General features: G+C 42.8%; 1 protein-coding gene across 2 annotated transcripts in view; it reads left to right on the forward strand.

Annotated features, from left to right (window-relative positions):
- ABCC3 (ATP binding cassette subfamily C member 3) overlaps nt 1-26,009 on the forward strand; it is a 48,377-nt gene that overhangs the window by 10,247 nt on the left and 12,121 nt on the right. For both annotated transcript variants that reach the window (XM_026098980.2, XM_026098981.2), the window contains exons 2-18: nt 3,474-3,650; nt 5,427-5,552; nt 6,441-6,578; nt 8,293-8,418; nt 9,232-9,293; nt 10,514-10,645; nt 14,755-14,973; nt 16,164-16,341; nt 16,895-17,056; nt 18,192-18,284; nt 19,562-19,765; nt 21,012-21,158; nt 21,567-21,654; nt 22,734-22,800; nt 23,710-23,836; nt 24,181-24,357; nt 25,274-25,441. In XM_026098980.2, coding sequence (XP_025954765.2) covers nt 3,474-3,650; nt 5,427-5,552; nt 6,441-6,578; nt 8,293-8,418; nt 9,232-9,293; nt 10,514-10,645; nt 14,755-14,973; nt 16,164-16,341; nt 16,895-17,056; nt 18,192-18,284; nt 19,562-19,765; nt 21,012-21,158; nt 21,567-21,654; nt 22,734-22,800; nt 23,710-23,836; nt 24,181-24,357; nt 25,274-25,441 — 2,391 coding nt within the window. The remainder of the gene's footprint in view (nt 1-3,473; nt 3,651-5,426; nt 5,553-6,440; nt 6,579-8,292; nt 8,419-9,231; nt 9,294-10,513; nt 10,646-14,754; nt 14,974-16,163; nt 16,342-16,894; nt 17,057-18,191; nt 18,285-19,561; nt 19,766-21,011; nt 21,159-21,566; nt 21,655-22,733; nt 22,801-23,709; nt 23,837-24,180; nt 24,358-25,273; nt 25,442-26,009) is intronic.

Here is a 26,009-nt window from a genome sequence, read left to right on the forward strand (position 1 = left end):
TCCAGCAGTGCTGCGTCTCGGCAGCAGCCTCCCCCATTGCCTGCGGCCCCCAGAGAGATGCCGCTGCTGGCGGATGGCTGCCGTGAGCTCTCCTAGCTGCTGGGAGGTGCCACGGGGCGCAGCGGACATCTGGGCTGGGAAGAAGACGCGGGGCTTTCTAACGCGCTTTTGGAGCACCTCTGCAAAAGGCAGCTGTTAATTATCACCGTCTAGAATTCGTTGCTTGTGGGGAAGCAAGCCGACAGCTTGTAGCAAGCCCAAAGAAAACCCTCAAAGGCAGACCGCCCAAGATGCATGTGTTCATCCTCAGTCAGAGTGGGATGCAGGAAGCATTACCAAATCTGGAGTATGGGAAGGCAAAGAGAAATCAAGCAGGAGCTTTAAAGATATGAATCAAAGAGCTGGGTCGCCCCCGACCGTCGCTTCTTGCGTGTGTTCTCAGGGATGGCGTTTCATTGCTTTACGGCTGAGTTGGAGGCGATTTAGCAACACTTAAGTATTGGCTTGGTCCGAATAGACTGCATTGAGACTTTGCAACGTATCCTGACTCAAAATGAGTTATTTAGAGTTGGAGCAGATGTTGGAATGTATGTCGTTAACGTGGTGAGCTATAGTACAGCCATGAATAGGAACTGCCAACGCCCTGAAAAATAGATCGAGTTCAGTAAAAATCTGATAAGAAACAGCTTTCAGGTTCCCAGACACGCATTTTGTAGCATAGTCCCTGATGCACAGTGAATGGCACGGCAGCATTGTTCACCGCGGTGTCCTAGAGAAGTTTTGGGAAGAGCAGTAATTTGCATGGAATTACAGTGCTAAACGCTTTAGGCACTGCGTCTTCCACCAGGAACCCCTCTGGTCGTGTTCGGGAACAGAAGGAGTCTGCTCTGAGAAAACACTGTTTCATTGACAAGGGACCTTTTTGCAGAAACGGATCTGTTCCAGGAAAACTTATTTATCTGGTCCAGGATGGAATTGGACCTGCGAAGACATTACCAAAATAGCCAGTAGGCAGATCCGTTGCCTTGGATGTGAGATCCGAGTGCAAGTGTCTGCTTCAGTCCGGACCCCGTTTCCCATGTGGCATGCGAGTGCCGAAGTAGTGGGCTGCTGTTGCTTGTTGAGTGGGTGCTGCTTCGTATGCTTTTACCTAATTCTGGAAAAGTTCCACTTTCAGTCTCAGGGATAATTCAACCACATTTCAAAATCTTTTTGTGCTTCTTGGGACAGAATTTTTGTTTTCTGGCCAGCTGTATTTATAAGTTCAGAAATGCAAGCCCTTTGCCTTGTTTAAATAAGAGTTAATGAAAACCTTTAAATGGCTTGGCAGCCGTACAGTCTGTGTCTTGGATACAATAGTCAGCTTGTGTTTGGTCTGAAGTGAATGGACATCTGGGGCAGTTTCTAGGTGGCTGTCAGACAAAAAGCCATTTCTGGACATTTTGGTCTTACAGTCATAAGAAAGGTTCAAATTAGGAGTGCTTTTTCCCATAAGTTTCCCCCCAAGTTAAACAGAATGCTTGTTTTATTTTGTGCCCAGTTTTCTCTATTCTTCCTCACCTTTCCTTTTCCCAGTGTTTTCTCCAGCAAGCAAAAGGAGCAGGGGTGTAAACAGGCTCAAGACATTGCTGAAGCACCTGTAATGTAAAGAGGAAATGAGCATTTTGTTGAATAAATGATAGTAGATAAGTTCCTGCTTTGGAGCTAAGGGACTCCACAGCTCCAAACATCTGGAGGGCATCTCCTGCCCCTGGCAGAGTGGTTGCTGAGGAAGCTGGTCAAGTTGGAGATGCTGAAATGTTTTGATGACCAGCCAAAAGTGGGTGCTCTTTGAATGTTATCTTCCTTTCAGCTGCCAGAGATGACCTCTTTGGAAGAAAGCACAGAAATAGTTGGAAAGTGAGGTTGGTTTAGTCTTGATCTTGTATTCAAATTGCAGTGTAATTGTCTCTATACTGTTGATTCATGACTGAAGTTGCTGCTAGGTGTGGAGAAACCAGTTTGAATAAATGGAAATGTTTTTATCCCCTTGTCCCACGCTGGTTGCTAGTGTTATACCTGAAATGGAGGGAGCCATTTCTCAGCTGGCCAGGTGTGAACTCCATGGCATTAAAGCGTGCAGCTCAGATGCGGCTAACGGGTTTGTGCCACCCTTCACCACTTCCGAAGGTCTCTGCCGTCCACGTCGTTTGGGCCAGAGCTGGGCGACAGAATTGTCACAGTTCAGCCAAACCAGATTGCAACCTGCCAAGTCTCGTCGTTTCATTACACTTGGAAGCACTATTGTGCCTTACACGGGCTAGTCCTGTGAGATTTGTCCTTTCCGACAGGTCATGGCTGAGATCAGAAGACTGTAAGTGGATTGTAAAATCAACTGTTACTTTCAGCATCTAGTCTTTTTTCATTGGTAATTATGTGGCTAGAAATACTTATGAAGAATTTCGTGTTTAGAGGAGTAGTCATTAATTTATAAGGGGAGGGAGAAGTGGTTTAGCGTAACTGAAACATACTTCTATTGAGAGCTCACATCCGAAAATAATTAGATACAAGTAAATGATTCTAGTACAGAGATAAGGTATCTGTGGTTCAGCTGTGCCTTAGTTTTATCATGTTTGTTAATAATTTTACAACAAGATAATTTTACATTTCCTGCAAGTAAGTACTTATCTGCCACATTTGAGATGACATGTCAGATGGTGACATGTAAGTTGTGAATTTCCAGTAGGTTTGATAAAAGAAGGTCTCTTTAACTATAATGAATTTCTATTTTAGTCTGAACTTGTGTAACCATATGTTTGCACATGGTGCAGTCAAATCCTTAGGCAGAAGTTGCTCATGAGAGTCCTGGTGTGCAGCATCGCAGACGGAAAGCATTGCTTGGAATGTTTGCAAGAAAACCCGTATTCCTCCGTGCGTGCAAAATGCATTCCTTTTACCTTTGTTTAGAGTAGGGGAGTAATTACAGTTGGAGGCATGTGAGTAAGAAGGTCAAAATCTTAGCCATAAATGCAGGGTGTTTTCCAGGTCAGCAGATGGTTGATCTAAATCTGATTGTTTGACGTGGTTGCTGGAGGAGTCTCAAGTCTAGGATTGTGCCTCAAAAGCTTTGTTTAGCAGTTGTACTCCAGGCTGGGAATGCCTGAGAAATGCTGGAGTATCATCAGCTGCAACTCAGCCCTAGCAAAGACTCAGAAGCAGAATGGGTTCGTTTGCTACAATATGTAGGTCCAGCTCTGAGATACGGGAGGGCCTGTTTTAGGTTTTGCCCAGTATTTTTTAACTATTCTTAGGCCTTTTACTTTAGCGGGTTAACCACAGGTGGTCAACATACGTATTTTCAGGAAGCCCTTGCTGAGGCTGAGTGATATTTGCTAACTCCAGCAGAATCTGGATATAGCTTCTTCAAGCAGATGTTCCAACTGGCAGAGCTGCTGCCTCTCTATTAATGAGTACGTGTCTCATCTCTTTTCCAGGATTCTAATATTTCGATACACACTGATAATCCAGACCTGACACCATGTTTCCAGAATACCGTCCTAGCATGGATCCCCAGCATTTATTTATGGACTGCCTTACCCTTTTATCTTCTCTATCTAAAGCACCATAAAAGAGGATACATCATACTTTCCATGCTCAGCAGGTTCAAGATGGTAAGATCTTTCTGCACTTCTCCACAAATAACGTGTAGTTTTGAGTTCATGGATGTTAGTTCAGTAGCAAAGCAAGTGCTATGCGAGGGTTTAATAAAATTCCCTCTCCTTTCTGGGAGAACTGAAGGACTTACTTATAGGGAAGAACAAACATACATTCAGATTTCTGAGGTACCGAAGGATAGCTCATGTCTCAGGAAATCCATAATCACTTCCACCAGAACTCTTGTTGATAGGTGTCTTGAATGTGCCCTTTTCCTATGGTAACGGGTATATGTAGCGGTGGAAAGTGTAATTCAAAGGGTAGGGTAGTATGATTTCCCTGCAAATTTTTAAAACAATCCTCTCCCCCTTAGTCTGTAATTTTGGAAACAAAAACTGCTGTTAGGAATTTGAAGGCTAATAGTTAAATCAAGCAATATTAGAAAACTCTCATTTAACACAAAATACGATAATGGGCTAGTTAAGTAGCTTTTAATTAAACACTTTGCATACAGATCAGGAACTGCCTTCTGAGATCCATTAAACCCAATAAGCCCCATCTATCATTTTTCCTCCCCTCCTTGTGTTAAATATAGGTATTGCCAGCTGTTACTTTCCCTCCTCTTCCCTGTCCCCAATGCACACACGAGGAGTTTGCATTATGATTTGGTACAAAAAAGGAGGAAAGGAAAGTAAGAAACAGCTGGTGGAGGGAGATTAAGACTTGTGGAAAGCCAGTGCAAAGTCAATGATGTTGCTATTTTTATGAGTGAGATTGACACCGTTTTGCAATACTTGAGATTGGCAACGTGCAAAAGACCCTACAACCGCTCCTCTGCCCCTCAAAGAGCAGCTTACTGTAGGGCTGGCTTGAAAATGGTCGGATTTGGGGTTTAATCCTAACAGTTTTATGGTTTTTTTTTTACCCATCTCCTTGTTCCAAAGATACTGAAGGGTCATACTTCTCAAGTTTTTCTTTCACAACCACGAGGACCTGGAACATTAACAGGAATTTAAGAACTGCTGGAATTCTCATGTATTTGAAATCACTTCTGATGCAGAGAAAACTAGATGATGTCAGGAAAGTTGCAGTAAATTTTTCTTGATCTGTGTGCGCACCTTTCTGGTCAAGAGAGGAGTCTGTTGTTTTGCAGGAGGAAATTTAGCCCTTTGTTGAGCCAACGCCACGCCTCTTCACCCTTACTTAAGCTTTGGACCACTTAAATCTGCAAAACGTAGACCTTAAGCTAGCTCTAGTGAGTCTTTCATCTCTTTGCAGAAGTAAGCACAGGAAGGTATTTTTTCCAAACAGTTCTACCCACCTAATAGCTATGAGGTTTCATCCCCATCTTGTCCCTAAGAGATGGTTGGTTGTGGTTTATAAAAGGATACATCTAAAGAAAGCGAACAAATCCCTTGCTACAGGCCATGAGAGAACTGGGGTTATCCTGGAGCAAAATTCCAGGCTTCTGCTTCAGACCATGTCTGTCTTTAATCTAGATGCTGTCTGTGTTACAAATTAAAATCAAATAGTATGGAAAAAAATGGTAAATAGATTGGTCTTTCTCCTGGTTGTGTTCGCAACTTCCTTGTGAAATAGTCGAGGCTGGATTGCTGGTTTGAGTGCAGTGGGATAGCTCCACTAGCCTAAGTTCAGCTGATTAACGTAGCAGTGTTGTTCTTCTTACACAACGTTGTATTGCTGGAAATCTGTGAATTATAACCATTTTGCTAGCTCTGGTTGCTGTGGAGATGAGTTCACCAAATGCTCTTTCTGTTTGACTCCATTTTCAGGTGTTGGGTGTCCTGCTGTGGTGTGTGAGCTGGGCAGATCTCTTCTACTCTTTCCATGAGGTCCTGCAAAGCAGAACTGTGCCACCGGTCTACTTTGTAACTCCCCTGGTTGTTGGCATCACAGTGGTTAGTAGCTGTTTCTGTTTATTATGGCTAATAGGAATAGCTCTTACGTACATGGATAAAGGGGGGAAACAGTTCTTTTGCATTCATTGCCTTATCGTGTACTCTTTTAACTGAACGGTTAGTACTTGGAGAACTGAAACAAATTTTACTTACCAAAGAGGCCTCAATTACAAATGTCTCTCTCATGTAGCTTCAGCTATGTATGTTTTAAATCTTTATAATAGAGGGGTTGTTCTGCCTCCCAACTTCCTACCATCCATTTCTCCAGGCTTGTGATGCAGGTGTGGAGAGAATTTGGGTATGACTTTGCCTAAGCTGGGAGATATGATAGAGCACAGCTTGTGCGTTGTTCGGTGTTGCACTGGACTTTGTCAAACAGCGTCTCTTAACTAGCGGTTATTCCTCTGTAAAGCAGAAACAAAATTTGCTTTGTCCAAGATGCCAAACAGGATCAGGGCTGTTGCCTGAAAAATGAAACGTTAAAACTTGCCCATTGAGCTTTTAATTCTCTATGAAAGAGATTTTTTTTTTTTTATGCTGTTTTCTAGACAAGTTGTGATTGTCCATCTGGACAAGAGAAACATCATGTCCAAAAGTTGCTTAACATGCTTGCAGCTAATATGTCCTGTGTACAAAGTTTGGTTTAAAAATGAGTTTCCAGAGCAGAGGCTCTGAAAACAGTAAAAACAAATTACTTGGTAGAGCTCTTCCCTGCTTCCCTTAGATAGAGGCAGTTTTGCCACTGGCTTTCGTGAAGGTACGATGGGACCTTATTTCGAAGTGCTGCTGTTATCCATGATGACTGTAGCAGCTGCCAACAGAAAGCGTGAATAAGGGGGGCAGTGAGGTGGGATTGTGTTCACGTGTTGCTGTATTTACTCTCCGCAGCTCTTAGCGACATTACTTATTCAATACGAAAGGCTGAGAGGAGTGCAGTCCTCCGGAGTACTCATTATCTTCTGGTTTTTGTCTGTGCTCTGCGCCGTGGGGCCTTTCCGGTCCAAGATCATGACCACCACAGCACAGGTAACCTCCCATCCTTGTTAGCGCTTGGAGAACAGGAAATGTAGCATTAACAGGTCTCTGAAGGGAATGAATCATCTAGTTTGGAGTCAGGTCTGAACCTGGCTTTTGCCAGAGAGAAGGCAAAGTGTGGCTACCTTGCCTTGACTCAGACTTGTTTAACTTGAAGGGAGCTAGGATTTTTCATGCAACGTATAAAAACAGATTTTCCTTAGCCCAAGGCTATACTGAAAGCCTGATAGATATCTGAAGGCTTGTAGCAAGACTGTGTATTAGAATGGACTCTTCAGCCCCCTCGCTTTGGCTGCCCCCTTCCCCTACCATGCTTAAATAAAGATGGGTAGTGATCAGAGACAACGTGGTTTAATACCTACTGTCCCTTTCTGGCTCAGGCAGCTTGGCCACGTTATACAACTCCAGACTCTTCTGATGTGGTGAGGATGGTGTTTTGACTCCTACTGTGGCTGTAAATAGAGGAAAGAAAGGTTAGAGGGAGAGGAAAGAAGCCTAGATGTTATGATTCCTATTTGAGAACATAGCAGGTTCTCCCGCAGTAAGAAAGTTGCTGTGTTTTTCACTGAAAGAAATTTTGCTATTACAAAGTAGGGCAAAGCAGGTTGCTTCACTGATTAGTTCATCAAAGGCTGCGAGTGAAAAACAGTATTTGAAGAACATTAAGGTGATAGCTTCGCATCAGCGAAATCAGTGTTGATTGTTTGGTGATTTCTTTTTAAACTTTTTTTTATACCTATTAGCAGCATTATCCTTTTACCTTGCTATGCCAGGCTGTTACAGAGGTTCCAGCAGAGCCTCAATTAAACCCTAAATGACAGTCTGCACAGCGCTCCTTCAGAAAACAGCTGCAATCATAATGAGATTGTCTTGTACGCTATTTGATGTCAATTTAAAGTACATTACCAATGAATAAGTACCAGTATTAAGCTATCAGTGATTGAATCCTAAAGCAACTCAAAATTACAGGCACAGAGCCTTCCTTAGAACAGGTGTGGGCAACGCTGCTTTTGCTCTTGCAGCTTCCAAGGACCAAATGCTCCCTTTCTCCTGCTCTTAAAGATTAAACATTTTATGTTACCAGTGAGAGCATTCACAAATACATTAGGGTATAAAAGGACTGTATAAGGGACATACTCTTCACAGCAAGAAGCTTTAAGTCAACCACAGACTTAGATGAACAGGAAAGGAAGTCTCTCTGGAGCAGGTTGTACTGTGGTTATACAATGCGATGTTTTCTTGCAGCTTCTTCTGGAAGCATTTCGAGCTGACTGCTGTCAGTAACAAAGATACTAGACCAAATGGATGTTCTCTGATCTGGGTTGACAATTCCTATGCTAAAGACGTGATCTTGCAAGAACCCCTGGAGGTGATTTGAAAAGATGTCATGTAGCCCTGATTCCAGAGGGTGTCTGTGTGCTGCAAAGATGCATAAGCGCTTTGATGTTGACAGAATTTAATCAAAAGCTTGGAGATGAGCGTGTTCTTAGGCACTTTACTGAGTATGTGCCTACATATGTAAGGTAATTCCTGCTAGCAACTACTTTGCAGTATTGAACTGTAGAGGAAGAAAGGAATTGCCAAAAGGAAGGTGAAAACATCAGGGTGTAGAGGAAGAAAAAAAGGAATGATAAAAACAGCCATTTACTCTGTGTGTATGTGTGTGTGTTTTCTTTTTTTTAACCCTGTTTCTCCCCACCCCCAGGGCCAGGTAAATGACAGGTTCAGGTTTACCACGTTTTACATCTACTTTGCCTTGATAATCATTGAATTGATCCTTTCGTGTTTTAAAGAAAAGCCTCCATTTTTTTCTCCTGTTAATACAGATCCTGTAAGTATTTTACTTTATTTGCATTTTACAGACTTGTCATGTTTTGAGAGCTCCACTGAGCGTACTCAGCAGTGAAACCACCTTTGGACTGTCACTGAGACTGCAGTTGACAGTAACCCCATTAAGAAACACTGGGGTATGGGGATTAATATTTAGATTTGGAGCCTTTTTGCACTATACGTGCCATCAGTAATGACTGAAAGCTGTGTATTAAAAGCAACTCTCCTACTTGCTGTTTCACAGCAATTTGAATTGCATTTATGAAAATTAAAGTGTGATATTAATTATTCCAAGAGTGGTTTTTGGAGGAGGTGGCCTTCTACTTGCTTCCTTCTACTTGCTTAACATTCACTTAGAGTTGGCTAAAGTCTGTTAGGGTTGACTCAATAAACGTTCTATATGTATTGAGAATAGATATGTAAAAACATTAATAACAGAAGATATCAGTGGTGCCACAATTTAAATTTCTTCTCCAGTTCAGAAAATGATCTTTATAATTGAATTTACATTTGAACTGAGCTGAGAGAGAAGTCGAGTTCATTTCTTAAATGAACATTTCAGAAACTTTAAAATAACATTTCACTTTATGTAAGTATGATTTAAAGGCAATATGTGCAGCAATTGTTAAAGAATAAGGAGAGTTCTGTATGAGACAGGAAATGAAGGAAAGAAATCCTATGTGCTGTTAGGATGTAGGTGCATACATTACTCTCAATAATAGACCAAGACTGATAAAAGTAGACTGTGTTCTTATTAAAGTAATAGTAAATGTCTTGCTCTAAATAATACATTTTTTTTCTCTCTTTACCATAGAATCCATGTCCAGAGTTAGCTTCGGGCTTTCTCTCAAGATTGACGTTTTGGTGGTTTACCAGGTGAGCCTCCCTTTTCAAGCTGTTGGGCAGCTGACGGCCCCAAACTCTACCTGGGGTATGGGTTGTGCAGGATTACCAAGGTACAGTCTTTTCCCTGCAGGGAGTTGATGGTGGATGCTCCTTCACCCACAAGGGTGTCAGCACTTCCAGCAGTTGCATTTTTACCAGCCACTTTCAGAGCACTCATACCACCCAAACTGCCTCTCAGAAAAGTAGTGGCAACAACTGTGGCAGGGCTGGCAGGATATGCAGTCTGGTGGTGCTTGCCATGGCCTGGAATATAGCCTAAAAGAGGATGTAAAAAGCCTGTTGCACAACGAGATCAATAGTGGCAACCTTTCACCCACCTGAGGATCCATTTTGTTTCCTGTTGAGGTTTTTGGTTGAATGCTTTTTATAAAGAGCTTTTCTGTGCAAGAGGGAAAGTGAATTGGATCATTTGGGCAAATGGTTACCACCCAGTGACACTGCTGTTGTACAGTATGTGTATTAAAGGTGCAAACTTGAGATTGGGGGTTCTCCCACTCCATGCTAAAGAAGTGGGACAGTTGTGAAAGGTCATGTTAAGACCCATTTTTTTCCATAATTGCTGAGGTTTCTGAGATCTTCATTCTTCCATCCATGTAACTTTATTGCCATGATGATAACCGCGTAAAGCTCTTTGCAGTGGGAGAGTGAGATCTTCCTAAACTCCAGTGGTTTTGAACGTTCGGTTTCCGTATAGAGATTAATGGCAACTAGGTGTTTGTGTCCCTTGGCAAAGTTTCATTTCCAGCTGAGGAATAGTTTTCATTTCAGTGATAGTTTCCATTTATTTGGGGAGAGAAATCTGATTTTCCTTTAACTTCTGTGAGCTTCACTTTTGTATTTTGTTCAGCTCTGACAATTAGTTCAGATCGGCTTAGTTATTTTCACTTCTAAACACCTCACTGTTTTCATGTAACAGCACAGTTTCATTCAAACACTTCTGGAATGTGTTTTTGTTGTCCTTTTTTCTTAAGTGACGTTTTCAATAAAACACATGCCATCTAAACTACATGGCATCCTTTCCTTAATTCCAAAATTGAAGATAATGAACAGAGAGAAATGGAGATGTAATTACTGTTCTTTCTGTAGAGATGTATCTTCTTGCTTTTGTTAGCTAAATAGTCCCAGAATTACTAGTAGTGTCTTAAGCGCTGTTAGCCAAACTGAACTGTGCTGTTTTTTTCCATATGCAGCATGGCAATTCTTGGTTACAAGAGGCCCCTTGAAGAGAAAGATTTATGGTCGCTGAATGAAGATAATACTTCAAAAATGATTGTGCAGCAACTGAGTAAGGAGTGGGACAGAGAAAAAGCAGAGTGGAAACAGTAAGTGTGTGAACAGTGCAGCAAACGGTGCTTGGTCTCCGAGTCGTTTCAACGCTAATGAGCTGTTCTTCCCTGAAAATGAGCCAGCTAAAAATGGCACCTACTTCTTTAACCCATCTGTTTTTCATTGATGTTAACAGTCAGATTTGCTTACTTTAATGTGTCTAGGCAGAGGCAGGCAGGAGCCCCCTGGGTCTTGTGTACCACCTGCGTGCTTCTAGCTAGGTGCTGAAGGCTTGTCTGCATGGGCAGCTAGTGCCCTTTGCCATACGGAGAAGGGCTAAAGATGTGGGAGCAGAAGGGATTGAGCTGGTTGGACCGGGGAAAATGAACAGCTTTCATTGCTGAGCTGGTGAATGTCTAACCCCATAATTGCATCCCTCCTGGGCATGTTTGAACACAACTCTTAGGCACCGTAAGAAACAAGAAGGAATTCCTGATCATCCCCATCGTGAGGTTCTGGCCTGACACAAATTTTAGCCGTAAGGCTCTTAGTGTTGGGCAACTGTTCACTTCTGTGCAGTAAGGATCTGAAACTACCACCAACATGGGGGGCGGGGGGGAATCTTAAGATCATCCAAGTTTAAGAGCTGAGATCTTACTCCTGTTGCCTGGGAAGTTAGCAGCAAAATTCCCATAGTCTCCAAAGGGATCTGGGATCAGGGTCAGAATTTGCATATAGTTAGCGTGCCGGAGAGGATATCCTTTTGATTGCATGTTCTGTCCTAATCTAATCTTAAAAAGTATCTATTGTGCAACTGCATTTCCTCCTCCCACTGGGGAGTGTCCAAAACGCTTCCAAACAAGTAGATGCGCTGATGGTGTGTTTCAAGGGAGAAATGTCAATAAGGAGGAGGCTTGCACTTCCATTTCCTTTCATTGTGGAGAAATTTCTTCTCCATGTGCAGGCTTTCCTCTGTTCTCTTCTGCGTGTATCCTTGCCAAATTGGAAAGACCTTATTATTTGATACTACTAGGAAAGAGTTGTAATGTTTTGGCAAGGCTAAATACGATGTGGAGCGAGTTCCACTTTGCAGCTAAAATTTGAAAGTTTTCCAGCACTAACTAACACCAGCAGCTTGTCCACTAGCTGTGTGTGTGTGTGTGTGTGCGCACGTGTGTGTGTTGTGGTTTTGCTTTGGGGTTTTTTTTGTGTGTGTTTTCATAATGTCTCTATTTTTGTGGGGTAGAATAACATGCATTGTCTGGGTTCTGGTCTTTTGGTGCACAGGCATAAATCTTACTCCCCATGGCATTTATATAATCAGAGCACAGCCGTTGTACAGAAGCATCTGGGGTCCAGGAAAACTTTTTGCTAGGAAACCAGAAACCGCACCTGGGGTTTTGTCATGGGCTTCATTGCACTTTGGAAATCGTTCATGCAGGCTGGGGCCCACTGGCAATGAATTTAACCATGAATTCTGGCATGTATGAGACTCAGGTAAAACTCTGTGGTGACGGTATTAATGATTTAAGGGGAGGGGGAGAAGCAAAAACAAAGCAAATTGCTGTCCTGCAAATTGCTGGGTTTCATGTAACTCTAAAAGCAGTTAATGCTGGGTGGTTCTGCTTATTCTACCTTTATTAGTAGGTACTTTCAATTACTTTGTGTCAAATAACACCAGTGGTAGTTGCTTGAGAGCCACTGTAAATGCTTTTTTTCTTCCTTTTTTTTTTTTCCTTCTTCTCCCCCCACCTCTGTTGATCTGATATGCTCTGAGCAAGCTTTAATGACACTATCTTAAAAATGCTGTGTCAAGCTGTACGTGTGTTGAGAGTGACACAGAAAATGTCCCCAGTGTACACAGTGATAACCGATTAAAAAATTACTAACTTGCAATTCTGGCCTTGCTAAAGCTTCAGACATACTTCTTTGTAATGAGTAACACATTCTTGTTCCTAAACCCACAGAGATTTTGCGTTTCACCTCACAGCTTGCTCTCAAAGCATTCTTGTGAGTTACTGTTAAATAATTGCTAAGAATTCGTTAGCTACGAAGGAATTACAGGAGGACCACTGCGGATTTAAGGCAGAGCACTGAAAATAATAAAGAGCATGCAAATCACATTTTCTCCTTTGCTTCTGGTCTCTTTGACCGTATGGGTGAAGTCCCTGCTTGCTCGCTTTACTGATAAAAGCGCGTTGCTGCTTCTGTGAAAGCTGGAACGGTGCTGGCTGGGTGCGAGAGTGAGTGTCTTTAGCTAGCTTCTGATTTTTAGACCTTTGCTAATGCAAATGAATTAAAGACACGGCCTTGTCCTCACCGGTGAGGAAGCTGTGTGTGTTTTCCCCTGAGATAACTGGCGTTTATTATCTGCCTTGCTATAAATAATGGCACCGGGCACTTGCTTTTTGCTTTGAGAGGAAACTGGGTGTGACGAATCCCACACGCTGCCGAAATACTGACCTCACCCAGCGACCTATATTAGAATGCTAGAAATGTATTTTCTCCTTTTGGGATTTTGCTGCAAGAGAGCTATTGCGCTGCTGTTAGCTCAGTAATAAACATTTTTAATAGCACAAAGCCAGGGGCAAGTCGTCTTGTTGCTTCAAACCCTTCACTGAGTTTAACAGCATGGTAGCCAGAAAATAAAGCTTTGCTCGTTAACTGGCCACGTGTGATCTGGAAGGACAAAGGCAACGTTGTTTGTTCGTGTCTGAAACAATTTTTGTCTGGTTTAGGTTCTTTTCCCCCCAGCCCCCAATCTTTACTGCAAAGAATTGGGATTTTTCACGTGCCTTCCTGGGTAAGGATGTGAACAAGTTTCTACCTGTGGACGGTTTGCCACAGTGATCATTTTGAATACCCAGAGGCTGTTGGAGTTCTTGGCCTCCGCAGCCAGCCAGCTCCAAAAAGTCTGCACGGTCTTTATTGAAGAATCATAAATCCAACCGTACTTGGTATTACTTATAAGAAGGCACTGGAAAAATAACTTGCAAGTCTTCACTGTTCCTAGGGTCTCTTTTCCATCTGTCCTTTCGTATAAGGCTTATGTGTCCCAGACTCCAATTTCCTTCCCCCTGCCCCCTCTGTACTTTACCTCCCTGGCTGACATTCAGGGGATTATTCTATAGGTCCCACAGCCCCAAAGAATCCATAGTGGATCAGTGCTTGCTGATAGAAAAGCTGCCAGGCTGCTCTTTTAGAAGGATTCATGGAGGAAATAGTTTCTCAGAGCATCCACTCTTTATTTAAAGGCAGCAGAAGTCAGACACCTAAACCCAAGAGGTCCTTCTAGAAAACCCACCGAGAGCCCTGGAGAGTAGCACGTACCTGCCGGGGGCATTTTTCATCAGTCAGTCTCAAAGAGCTTTACAGAAGAGGTCATCTTCATTGGCTTATTTTGCAGGTGGAGAAGCAGAAGCATAGAGTAAGGAGGGCTGCAGCCAGTCAGGATTTAGCTGCTTAAATTCTGATTTGAGTAAATTTTAGGCAGCTAAGCCTAAAGTTGCTACCCTGGCAGAGCTTCAGTCAGCTGCTGCCCAGATCTCAGAGATGGTTCAGCTTCGGTGGTGTTAGGGGTGCACTCTTTCAAGTGCCCAGGAAGGCAGAGCTCCAGCTTTTGAGGGCTGTGCCTACCTCCTGTCTTAGCCCAGTTGGGAGCCAGGAGGTAGCTGTTTCAATGCCTGTCTCCCCTGAGGGACTCAGACTTCTGCTCTGAAAGCAGCTTGCTATCAGATAAGGCTGGAGTCTAGTACAGCTGCTAGCTGAACAACAAATACGGTCTCAGAAGGACTAGGTGAGGGTGCCTTCCGTGGTATGTAAATAGCAAGTGGTAGAGGATTCCTTCTGAGGAAATAGGAGATTCAAGTTCAAGTCTGTCCTCTGCCAAAAGGAGTCAAGCCTTCATCTCCTGCTCCTTTGGGCCACGCACTCATCCCCAGGCTATTCGTTTTCTGGGCTATGGGGATGCACCTCATCATTTTGAGTGAAGTACAAAAAAAGAAAAGGAAACAAGACTTACCACACAAGAGTGACCTATCCCTGAGTCCATCCAGATCTTGTCCAAAGTCTTGCTGGGCTTTTGGGTGTTACTGCGGTGCCCTACACATAAGGCAGTGACATTCTCGTTGTCAGTTGTATCTAATTGCTTGGTTCGTTCTCCTAGGAAAGATGATGTGACGTATATGAAGAAATCTAACCATGTGCTGAACCATGTTGGTGATGGCCCAGAGGAAGCAGAAGTTCTGATTAGAGACAAGAAGCACAGCAGAAAGCCCTCCTTTCTCAAAGCATTGTTGAGGACCTTTGGGCCATATTTCTTCATTGGCTCCTTCTTCAAGCTGATACAAGACCTACTTTCTTTCGTCAACCCTCAGCTGTTAAGGTCGGTTTACAGTGTGAGTAGTCTCTATGTGTGATCCCTATGGAGGCTTGGCTTTGGCAAGGAGAATTTATTTATTTTTTAAATGTATAACTAGTTTCTCTTACAGCACTGCATGTGTAAGTCCCTCAGCCTTCCACTGAAATGCCATAAGACAGGCATTCTTTATTGTGGAGTAAGCTGTAAATTGAGCAGGCTTCATTTAAATGAAAGACTCATAAATTGCCCATCACCAACAGACAGCTTTGGATTGCAAATTACCTATTGCTCCTCGTAGTAGTCCAAAGCAATTTTTCCCCAGTTGTAAAGGGTCATTCAGAGCAGAGCACTGCCTGCTAGATTCGGTTGTCTCTGTACATCTGATGCTCACCTGTGTGGGTGATGGCAGCTGTAGCGTGACTCGATATACAAATGAAGCATGATGCTCAAGTACGTGGTGCTTTGGCTGTGCAGCTGTCATCTGGGATAGATTTGGGAGTCTTTAGCTGAGCTGATGCATTCTCAGTCATGCATAGTGATGAGAATGCGTGTGGCATGGTTGTAATAAACCTCCCTGTGGAAGAAAATAATGGTTTTAAATAAAGGCAAGATCTTGACAAAAGTGGTATGTCCTCAAATTCTCCCTGTATGAGAAAAACCTTTGGTGCCTTCTGTCTCCAGAAGGACCAGTTGTTCAGCCTGATCCATAAAGGAGTCTGCGTGATCCCCACACTCTTGTCTCTTCTAGGACTTTTAGTCCTGCTTCTTTGTGGGAAGGCACCCCAGGCAGAAGAAGCACTTGGGCTGCTTGAGGAGAACTTGGATAGGGAGCTGGTTTACTGCACCTAGTTTGTCCCATCATTCACCTCTTGTGCTGGGGGGCTGCCTGACAGAGCCCAGACAGTGAGCCATGCATTTAAAGGCTGATCTCAGGGGAACACAGAGTTTCTTGTCGTATTTCGTTTTCTGTGAGCTCATTTGCAAATGGACTTTCTTGCTGGCAAAGCCTAAGATGTTGTATCTTTGCAATGTCCTTTGCCTAAAGTCATAACTCAACCTGCATCCTGGAGAGCTGTTTGCTTTTTGTGGTTAGAGAGAGGATGTGGCACAATGCCATAGCTGAGGGAAGCTGCGTTATGTCCCATTAAACTTGCTGCATGGTTTTTTATTTTTGTTTCTTTTTCCCTTTCCTCCCCTAATCTTCTGAAAAACAGTGTATTAATCAACTTCATTAAGAACAAAGATGCCCCAGCCTGGTGGGGATTTTTGATTGCGGCTTTGATGTTTACCTGTTCTGTGCTGCAGACTCTCATACTTCACCAGCATTTCCAGTACTGCTTTGTTACTGGAATGAGGCTGAGAACTGGGATTACTGGAATCATATACAGAAAGGTAAGAGGGGAAGCATTTCATGGGCCAGAACACCAGTCTATAGCCAAGCAAGTGGCCTTAGTCCTTATATATTCGGGGAAGAGCAGGCATACTGGAGAAGAACAGCCTTCTGGAGAACAAAAGATGAATTTTTAATGAGTTTTTTAAAATACCTCTATTACACTTCACATAATTTTCTAGAAATCAGGAACTTAGTGTGGATGTACTGGTTGGTCACCAGATACGTCACAGGCAAATATTGGTTTAATTTAAATATTCAAAGTAAAGGGATCCAGGTGAATACAGAGTGTTTGTGTTAAGAGTTGATGAGAGAAAAATGGGTTTTCTTCAGAAACAAATGCTGCATCCTGCTCAAGGTAGAAGTGCTCAGAAGCAAACTGTTTCGTAAGGTCTTATTCTTTGGGGATTAAGGATTACTGTAGGTTTGTGTTATTCTGCTCTCGTGGGTGAAGCACGTTCTTAGTGTGTCTTGTTTTCCTAGTACTTGGGAATTTCTTCTGTTTCTCTATATGTGCCAAGATTGTGAATCTCCAGACTCTCTCTTATTTCTTAGTCCTTAGTCATCACAAACTCAGCAAAGCGCTCATCTACTGTTGGAGAAATTGTCAACTTGATGTCAGTGGATGCCCAGCGTTTCATGGATCTGATGACCTTCCTGAACATGTTGTGGTCCGCGCCACTCCAGATATTTCTAGCTTTATACTTCCTCTGGCAGGTATAGACATTGTCACATTTTTTCAGAGTTTGTCTAAGTGATGTGCTTGTTACTTTTTTGTTTATTTGACCCACCGCTACTTTTTTGGTAACTTAACTGTTCCGTCTTGTGATGAAACAACTTGTACCATTGTACAAAATCAGTTAATTTTGTAATTATTTTGTCCAGCTGACAGTCAAGAGAGGACAGTAGAAGGAGAAAATAGCATTTATGCCTCCTTTGTCCCTACCATACTTTGATAGGCACAGTCTTGGACTCATTACAGTGTTCCCAGTTGTTGATACAAATGAGCTTGAAAGAAATTGTAAAACATAATAATCTAGACAAAGGAAATGTAAGCATTTTTTAAAGATTACATTATGCCATATAAAGAAGTTTTGTGCAAGTCAGCATGGAGCAAGTCTCACCTGGAATAAACATATGCTTTCCTTTGCTTCAGTGAAGTTGTCTCTGGATTATTCCAAGTTCAGTTTGAGCACTGACGTTCATCTTTAAAATGTTTCTATGCAACTAAATCTGTTTTACCGTGTCCTACAGTAGCACCGAACATAACACTCGAGCCGTTAAATTACAGCTGCTTTATGAGTTACAGCCCTGCTGATAAGTTGAGCTCTAGTAGCTAGCTGAGGTTTTTGTTGTTGTTGTTGGGTTTCTTTTTTGCTTTTACCCACATCGGGGTGCTGGGTTAGTTGTTGAGTAATTGCAGCTCCTTAGGTCAGAGAGAAGTCAATGGAAAATCCCACTCTGCAACTAATCTGTTCCCTTTCTACATTTACTTAATGCCTCTATATCTGCATTAGTTCAAACTTACTTTCCCTTCCCACTGGGAACCACTTAACTTAAACAGCTGAATCACAAAGCTCTTTGCCATCACTGATACCAGTGTAATAATTCAAGCTGGATGCTGTCATGTTTTTTCTGTCTGCTTATTATATAGCAGTTCTGTAGGATCAGAATACTTCACTGGGAGATGTTCAGCTTGTCTCTGTAAAATACTCATTAGTGAGCCAGTGAGTTTGTTTCTATAGCCCACTGTGGTCTTAGCGCTCAGCACAGGAGAATTGCAGTATTCGGGCAACAACTTACCGTTTGTTTGTTTGTTTGTTTTTTCTTCTCTTTTCCTTTTCCACTCAAGACTTTAGGGCCTTCTGTGTTGGCAGGAGTTGCTGTGATGGTGTTACTTATCCCATTCAATGCTGTGATAGCAATGAAAACCAGGGCATTCCAGGTGAGATACCGGCTGATAAGGTGGTGTTATCTGAATTGGTGGTTGTGCAATGAAAAATGAAGACACCATGGTTCTCTTGGCCTTTGATAAGGTGCAATATGCCCTGATGTATTTATGAGTGAGATTGTACTAACATCTTTAATATCTGTATCCTCTCAAATGTTTATTCTCTAGTGAACTGAACACCCTTTTAAGGGAAAGGTGGGATGTAGAGTCGGTAGCTTCTCATACTGCTGGAGCAGCTTCTGGGATTAGCGAGAAGTTTCTTTGTCTCCATATCCTTTTACCTGGTAGCTTCTTCCAGGAATGTCTAGAAAAAGGGCAGATAGATAAGCTGTTTCTTGAGCTACAAATAACTGTTTTCAGAGATGGGAACTGAAACCTGACAGCTTGGTGTGTGGGATTTTTTTTTTTCCTCATTTCAGTCTTAGTCATCTCTAGTCAAGGAAGGCTGAAAAAGCAATATAATAGTGCCCTCTGGCTTTGTGCTGGAAAAATCTAATAAGTGGCTTGTGCTGTGTAACAAGATATTGATGCAACCCATAAGTGACTGTTTGCAAGGTTTAAAAAAAATCAAGCCACTGATATAAAAAGGATAAGAGTTGGAAAGCAAGTATAAATGATCACACTTAAGCACAGACTTAGTAACAGAATGGTATTATTACATAAAGACTTCCCATTAAATCAACTGGATGCTAGCATGTTAGTATTAACATTCCTTTTCTCCCTTGCCCATTATAAGATGGACAGAGCTGCATAACTTGGTGTGCCTGTGTGCATGAATGCAATTTTTCATTTTCTCTATACCACTGAGCAGGGATTTGATTTGTGAAGTAACTGAATGAGACACTGTGTTCTAGTGTATAGAAGAAAAATAAACTAAAAGTTACCACAACTTTCAAGGGATGCCATAAGAAATACAACTATACAAATCGGGGGGGGGGGGGAACTGAAGAAATCAAAGGAAGTAGGGTTTTATTTTTCTGAAGTGCCTGAATCTTTCTTAAAGCTGGTTTTGAAAATGTAACCCCTAATAGTGAAGCTGAGTAAGAAAGCTTTTCTATACTGCTTTTCAGCCATCTGCTTTGATTTCTGGTTTCTTTGGGGATACAGACTTGCACAGTAACTTAGTGATAATAGCTTAGCTTTCCTTAATTACCTTTTGCATCCTCTTTAGAAATAGCCCAAGGACCATCACAGCTGTGAGACGATCTGTCTAAACCTCTGTTCTCATCATTTGTGTGACACACAATCTCCTGTGTTTACCAATAATGTAGGTGGAACAAATGCGGCATAAAGACTCTCGCATTAAGTTAATGAATGAGATTCTGAGTGGCATAAAGGTGCTGAAGCTGTATGCGTGGGAACCATCGTTTTCAGCCAAAGTGTTGGAGATACGAAAGAATGAGCTCCGGGTTCTGAAAAAATCCGCCTATCTCAATTCGTTGTCCACCTTTGCGTGGGTCAGCGCGCCGTTCCTGGTAAATTGAATTTGCGTTGCTTTCTAAGCTCTACAAGTACATTCTTGAAGGATAAGTGTGAAGTTCTTACACAGGCTTACTACTTGCCAAATGTACGTAGGAATAAAATGTAAATACTTAAAAAACATATATTCATACACTCGGAAGCAATGTTCCCAGTTCTCTAGAGCCCTTTGTGAACCAGTATCAAAGTATTTCTTGATAAAGCCTGCCCATGGAAGCTGGGTATAGCTGTCCCAGGAGAATTTCCAACTACTTCAAAGTATTTCCCGTAACAAACTGAGACTAGAATTTGAAACCTCAGAGATACTTGTGAATAGCGGTCCTCTCTGGAAAACTTGCATTGAGTCAGTCAAAACAGTGTCTGTCTTAGGTCCTCATTTCTACCGTTCTTATTACAGCACTTTGTTTGCTTTAGCGGGTAGAGGGGAGTTGTTAAATTGCTCTAAAAATTAAAAAAAAAAAAAAAAAAAAAAAAAGATTTTTTTTTTTAATGTCAAAAATAAAGCCCAAATGACGCATTGACAATTCTGAAAAGGTTTTTCCTCAATTTTCTCTTTCCCTGTTTTCTACTTTATTGAACTGTGATGCCTTTTGCATAAAGAGTTCTGGTGTGGGTCAAAAATATTCCCAGCCAACTCTGCTTGAAATCTAAGGCCGAACCCTGCAAAAATGTTCTAAAGCCTCTCAAGATTCGGCTTCTTTCCCATTTCCTTCAAGTTTAGCTTAAATGCGCATTCTGTGCCTGCTCCCCAGTAATGCACGGCGTAGGACAGTATCTCCATGGTGTCCCTGGCCGACAATGAATCAGCAAATAACTTGGGTTTTACTCCCTTTCTTACTGATCAGTGAGTTTTGTTTGCTTAGCCTGCCCTTTACAACGAGGACATTTGGTTGGGTGGAGCTGGAAATGCAGCCAAACCCCAGCTAGTTAACTGCTCCTCTCTTCTATTTACCAGAGTTCTGTAGTTCACCACTTTAATCTACGAGCTCAAATAAATGTAGCCATTAGTAATCAGAAAATTATGCTGTTCTGCATGCTTCTTTTTGTATCAACTTGTTCATACGGCTTGTCATACCTAAAGCATGTTGAAAGGGTCAGAAAGAGCAGACAGTTTGCCCAGTTCTCGATCCTGCTGCCCAGTTGTTGATAGTTTTATTTTAAATATACCCATCAGACTAGACTGCTTTTAAAATGTCAGAATGTTACATACATCTCACAGTGAACTCCCTTTCTGGCTTTCAGGTAGCATTGACAACGTTTGCTGTATATGTCTCGGTAGATGAGAATAATATCCTGGATGCAGAAAAGGCTTTTGTCTCCCTCTCCTTGTTTAATATCTTAAGGTTTCCTCTCAACATGCTTCCACAAGTCATTAGCAACCTTGCACAGGTAAGGAAGTCCTTACGTTGCTTCGAACACAAAAGAACCCCAGATGTCCCTTCAGTTTCTAAAATGCAGAGATCCTGTGCGTTTGCCCGTTAGTTGGTTTTCTTTCTCATATCCTTTCGCTAATGCTGTGCTGTGTTAGAAAGCCAGACATCTGAGAAAGCCTGTTTGTGTGGCATTTCACACGTGTGAATTCTGCTTCACTTAGATGAACTTACCTTGATCTAATAAATTTCCCAGCTAAGAGAATTGAATTTCAGCATACGACTGACTGCAGGGGAAGAATGAGTCACTGTTCAGGAAGCCCAAGGGGTGAAAGCTTAAGCCATCCTGCCTGCTTTCCTTTTCAGTAGTAAGAGCATTAAGTCCCTATTAAAAGAATGATAGAATAATGCTGCATTCTTCTCCTAGACAAGTGTTTCCCTAAAGAGAATTCAGCAGTTCCTGAGTCATGATGAGCTTGATCCAAATTGTGTGCAAAGAAAAGCGATTGCACCAGGTAAAGAGATCAGTATTTTTCTAGATTGTGCTACTATGATTAATATCTTTATATTTGTTTTGAACTGGTTGGGTTACTAAAAAAAACAAAAATAAAACGACGACGACAATCTTCAAAAAAACAAAATTGGAAAGGATAGTTTCTTCCCTAAAAAGTGCGTGTCTGTCATTCTGACCACATGGAAATGACAGAAGTTTCTGGTTACATTTTTAAGCTTTGCACTGAGTTATTTGGTCTGTGTGCGCATTTGCAGTGTACTGGATGCGAACAGCACTGAACGCTGCAGTGCGTCCACTGACTCTCAGTGGGGTCAGGAAGACCTGCTCATGCCTTTTGCACGGCACAAATGCTTAGGGGCATATTATAAAGAAAATTTTGATTTTTTTTTTTTTTATTATTATTATTTTTGCTTTGGAAACACAGTATCTCAAAATGGGTGGGCAAGCCAGGTGATCTTAAAACACTGTGTTTTCTCATACAACGCACTGTGGAGATACCGTGGTTCAAAAGCTGTCTTGTGCATGATGCCGCAGACAGAGGAGGAGGAGGGATGGCTGTGGGGCTGTCGTGCGATCACTGTGACACGCTGCTTCACCAGGAGGTGAAGAAAGCCTGGGGATCGGTGACTTGTCAGCTTGGCAAGCAAAAAGCTGTGCAGAGGCAGACCTAGTCTGATACAGCCGAGTCAGCAGCGTGCTGGTAGTCTCCTACTGACTCAAAAGCGGTTTCTCAAGTGAAATTGTGTGAACTGTTTGTTCCTGGGGATTCTGCGATCTGCTCTGAGCTGTCACGGTCCTGCCAGGGCCCCGGGTGAAGCAGGACGGCTTTTCTGGCCTCCTGCAAGCTCACCGTCTATAGTCCAAGTTGCAACCGGTTATCTTCGTGCTGAAGAGCCCCATCTCGTGACCCCGTGCAATCACGAGACCATGCTTCCCGTGCCAGGAGAAAAGGGAACTGCAGCGTACGTGAAACACCCACAGACTGATCTGAACAAACCCTCGCCTAGCTGCCTGCCTCTGAGTCACGCTGCTCCGTGTAATACTTCTCCCACCTTCTCTCCTGTTGTTTTTGTCACACAGGCTGTGCCATCACTGTAACAAATGGGACGTTCAGCTGGGGAAAGGAGCTCAAGCCGTCTTTGAAAGAGTAAGATTTCAGTGTGCCGTTGCAACAGAACATCCACCTGTTTGCTGGCTCTTGGCGGGGGCTGTTGAAAAGATACCTAGTAATATCTGCAGGCCCTCTTTAGAAAAGCTCGTTGTTCCATATCTCATGCGTGCACCTCTTCTGTATTTAAAGCATCCGGCTAATCCACATGCCTCGTAGTATGTAGCCATTACAGAACAGTGCTGTAAAGTCTCAACTACGCAGCAACTGGCATAAAATAAAATTCTTAAATTGATGAACTGGAGCTGCGGACAAATCAAATTGATCTATTGGGCGGTGAAGATAATAAAGATGTCTGGATTTGGACTTGGTCATTTTAGCATGTAGACGTGCAAGCCTGTTCTTTTGATTCTTATGGCAGGCTCATCCCTGTGGCTGTGAATGGGCCATTTCCAGCATACAGAGGTGTATGTTTTGCTCATATATTAGCAAAATGGTTTGAAAGTTTTTAGATGGGATGTATTGACTCACCTGTTCAGTATGGTTGCTCTTGGTTTTAAAATCAAAAACCAAAAAATCAAGAACCTTATCTGCCTCCAAAATGCTTGTTAACGCTGTTTGACTCACTGACTGGGCTGACATGGCACAGAAAAGGGTCTTCCAAGCTAGTGATCTTACTGATTTAACAACTGACAGAGCAGATTAATGCCGGGGAACATTGCTCTGGGTTTCCATGCACTCCTACAGTTGTGGTTACAGCTGACTGTACAGAAGAAAGTAGGGAGGAGGAAACCAGTGACCAAGCTGTGCTTACAGTATCCTTGTGCAGGGGCTGTTCTGGTTGAGGTCAAGCTGATTTGTCACTGTGTAGTTCAGCCTTGGTTTAAAGACCCATCATGTCTTTAGTAAACTAATGTTCAATTAATTTCCAGCCTGTTTCCTCCACAGTATAAATCTATTGGTCCCCAGTGGTTCTTTGGTTGCCGTTGTTGGCCATGTTGGCTGTGGGAAGTCTTCCCTGCTGTCTGCTCTCCTGGGTGAAATGGAAAAGCTGGAAGGAGAAGTGGCGGTGAAGGTTGGTTTTGTTTATGGTGCCATTTAACAACAGTGTGGGAATATACCTCTCCTGCCCGCGCTGCTTGTAGGGCACAGCAGGCTGGAAAGGCAGTGCTGTTTCTTCCTATGCCAGCTTGTCTGCGTGTTTATTTGTGTTTTGCCCACACCTGTTTAATCGTGTTTTGCATGAAATGGTTTTCCTGATTCTATCAACTATACATCAGCAATTAGCACGTATGTACATGTAATATGAATGTATATGGAACAGGAGCTATATTGGTGTTGCAATTTTTAATCCTAGTTGTGAGTATGAATCGCTGCTTATTACAAGCCGGAGATTCCCTTTTTCCGTCCCTGTTCCAGGGTTCTGTTGCTTATGTGCCTCAGCAAGCCTGGATCCAGAATGCCACGCTGAGAGACAACATTTTGTTTGGCCAAGCTCCTAATGAAGAAAAATACCAAAATGTCCTGGAGGCCTGTGCTTTAAAAACCGACCTGGAAATGCTGCCAGGAGGAGATCAGACTGAGATAGGAGAGAAGGTAATATATATATATATATTTTTTTTCTTCAAGTCAGGCATGCTTGATGATTCCTGTTCTGTCTGGCTAAAGCAGAAATGCTCTAGCATTGGGCCTCAATTTGGTTTGGTCTTTAAAATGGCATCGCCGTCATAATCAGCACTGAAACACGTGAGGCAGTTTTGTGGAAGACAGTTGGACTTCAGCTTAGTCCTAACTTTAAGCATGTGTTTGTACTGTAATACATAACTGCACATCTAGCTCTGGAAGATGAGAGCATCCTCCATCCCGGTTGTAAAGCTTAATGTGTCCAGAGTACTTGGAGGCCTTCCTTTTCCTGTAGGGGTACAAAGGGAGGGAACGTATGGTGTGCTTCAAGTGGAAAAAGTAATGTGATCGTCCCTTACCACCTCATTTTAATGAGAAATTTTTACGTCAGTGATTACCAGCCAGGACGTTTTTTGGAGGCTAGTGAATTTGAGAAGCATTGCGTGAAGTTGGGTGGGTAGGTGGATTTGTGTGCAAGATGGGAGATGGGGAAAATGAAAGCAGGGCTGCTGCACCTGCAGCAACGTTTGCATTTTATAGCCTCGTTGAGAGCCTTTGTTTTTCAGTGTTTTGCATTTTAACGGCTCCCTTCAGGAGCTTGTTGAGCAAGAGGCTTATCCTGTCTCCAGATTGCCAGGCGAGTGGAAGCTTGGCAGGGAACAAACGCATTTAGAGGTGTTGTGTTCCTGTCTCCGGCTCCGAGGGGGTTATTCTAGCCAGGGGCTCATATTGCATTTAGCATCCCTGCATCTCCGGCTCCGAGGGGGTTATTCTAGCCAGGGGCTCATATTGCATTTAGCATCCCTGCGTTTGACCAGGCAGGAGCTGTTAAAGGGCCCAGCCCTTGTTTGGACTGAACTGTGTTTTGTTCTCTCCTCTTTCCCTTCAGGGCATCAACCTCTCTGGTGGCCAGAGGCAGCGAGTGAGCCTTGCTCGAGCAGTGTTCAGTAACTCGGACGTTTACCTATTAGATGATCCTCTTTCTGCTGTGGACTCCCATGTTGCAAAGCACATCTTTGACCAAGTTATTGGGCCAGATGGGGTACTTAAAGGAAAAGTAAGCTGGCATTTAGATGCTCTTTCTACAAATGCACACACATGCAAAAGCACTAATGGGAACAGGCTGAGGCTCCAGTGCTGAATCACTGCTGAATTTGCATTTAACTGGCAATGCAGACACCTCTCCCTCGCAGCACAGACTCTGGCGTGAGCTGCTATATCTGAGAGCTTTGCATCCAAAGTGATGTGATCTAGTCAGAACACGCAGACAGAAACCTGTTCTGCCTTTTTGAAAATTCTGCTCTTTGTCATCTCCAAAAATAAGCCATTTGCAGGAACTCGCAAAGGTTGTCAGCTTAGCATTGCTTGCTGTTACTTGGAGGCAGCACAGTGAGGAAGTTGTAACAACTTACTAATTTTGCAGAGGTCCTTGGCAGTCTGAGACCAAATTACAACCTCTTTCTTCCCCTTCTACTCCTGTTATGATCTTCTCTGACCATCTCAGAGCTCAAAAGAGAGAGACCACAAAGAAAATCATCACGCAGGAAGAGGAGATGATGATTCAGCAGTTGTTTTACTTTCCTCTGTGGTTGTATCTGCATGCAGTAGGAAGCATGGATAAGTTC

The sequence above is a fragment of the Dromaius novaehollandiae genome, chromosome 18, assembly GCF_036370855.1.
Source record: "Dromaius novaehollandiae isolate bDroNov1 chromosome 18, bDroNov1.hap1, whole genome shotgun sequence".
NCBI lineage: Eukaryota > Metazoa > Chordata > Aves > Casuariiformes > Dromaiidae > Dromaius > Dromaius novaehollandiae.